Source organism: Haliotis cracherodii, unplaced genomic scaffold, assembly GCF_022045235.1.
Source record: "Haliotis cracherodii isolate W230 unplaced genomic scaffold, xgHalCrac1.p SCAF_18, whole genome shotgun sequence".
In the NCBI taxonomy this organism is placed as follows: domain Eukaryota; kingdom Metazoa; phylum Mollusca; class Gastropoda; order Lepetellida; family Haliotidae; genus Haliotis; species Haliotis cracherodii.
The window spans coordinates 19,699,220-19,700,625 of NW_027266273.1; the positions used below are offsets into that span (position 1 = coordinate 19,699,220).

At 44.9% G+C, this 1,406-nt stretch overlaps 1 protein-coding gene across 1 annotated transcript; it reads left to right on the forward strand.

Annotated features, from left to right (window-relative positions):
• Positions 1 to 467: 467 nt before the first annotated feature.
• On the forward strand, positions 468 to 1,406 carry LOC139465372 (mu-type opioid receptor-like). Its single transcript, XM_071247080.1, has one exon. It carries the CDS (start codon positions 468 to 470, stop codon positions 1,404 to 1,406), a length of 939 nt encoding a protein of 312 aa, XP_071103181.1.

The window sequence follows — 1,406 nt, forward strand, 5'->3', positions numbered from 1 at the left end:
TGTTAACAATTCGGTGGTTGTTTCTATACATACAGGTACAGTGAGTATAAAACATATTCAAGAGTATTTTACGGCCGGTCTTGATCAAATATGTAGAGCGTTTCCTTTTTTTTAATAACAATCAATTGGGTACATTGTTTTGTGACTGAAGTGAGTATGTGTTCTGACCACTTGAGCAAACCTTTCGATTTATGAATCTGCTTTTCCTCTTCTCAGAAATGGAAACAACGTTTGCTGTCACCGGCAGCAGCTCCAGCATGGTCATCAACGCCAGTGACAACGGTCAGTTTACATCAGATGTCACCACAGCGATGGATCTGACCAACACAACGCATGGATACACATCGCCCTCTGAAGGTCTTCTTGGCCAACCGCTAATCAGTGCAGGGACCAAGGACCTTGTTCTTGAGGTGGTGAACTGTGGCTTCCTGCCTACTGTTTGTTTGTTTGGGATTGTCGGGAACATCATGAGCTTTGTAGTCCTGTGCGTGCAAGGCTCCAAGGAGAGAGTCAATGTCATCCTGTTTGGAATGGCAGTTTCAGATACTTTGTTTCTTGTAACGGCACTGATGAGGAAATTAAACTGTCTTGTGTCCAAAGTCGATGCTTTTGCTGCTGATGATCTCAGTACAATCATGAAATCCCACGTTCTGGTTCTCAATATCCTTTTTGGGCGGATAACGACGCTCTTGATCATGCTGATAGCCATCGAACGATTCATAGCAGTGTATTTACCCCTGAAAGCTCATTATCTGCTCACGCCACGGCGTATGATAGTCGCAGTAACCATCCTTTATATTTCTGCAACCATAGCCATGGCCCCGGCTCTAAATCTCTATGAAACAGTCTGGGTGTACAACAGCCAACAAAACAGAACAATGCCGTTTCTGAAACCAACCAAGTTCAATCTGGACAATTTGGATTTTTTCAGTTTCTATCTTGATCAGTTTCTGAACTTTGTGTTCCGGTACATTCCATTGTTTCTGGTGTGCCTGTTCACTGCGCTTGTGGTGTCCAAGTTGAAGCGCAGCGCGTCCTGGAGACGTAGGATCTCTTCCACTGTAGACAAGGTCAAGGACGACGATCGCACCACCAGCATGCTGCTCCTCGTCAACGCCATCTACCTCATCTGTGTAATCCCAGGGACAATAACAATTACCGTAAGGTTCATCATCCCTGAATTCGACTTCAGAGGACGATATGCAAACACCTTTAATCTGATCGGAGGTTTTATTTTGCTTATTGAGTCCTGCAACTCATCTGTCAACTTCATTGTGTATATGGCAATGAGCAGACGGTTCTCGGCGACGTACAAGAGAGTGTTCTTGTGTAGAAGGATGCCGGTATTTAAATACGGAGAAAGTCAAGTTACTCATCTCCCCAGCTCATCCGGCTCAGCACCGTGA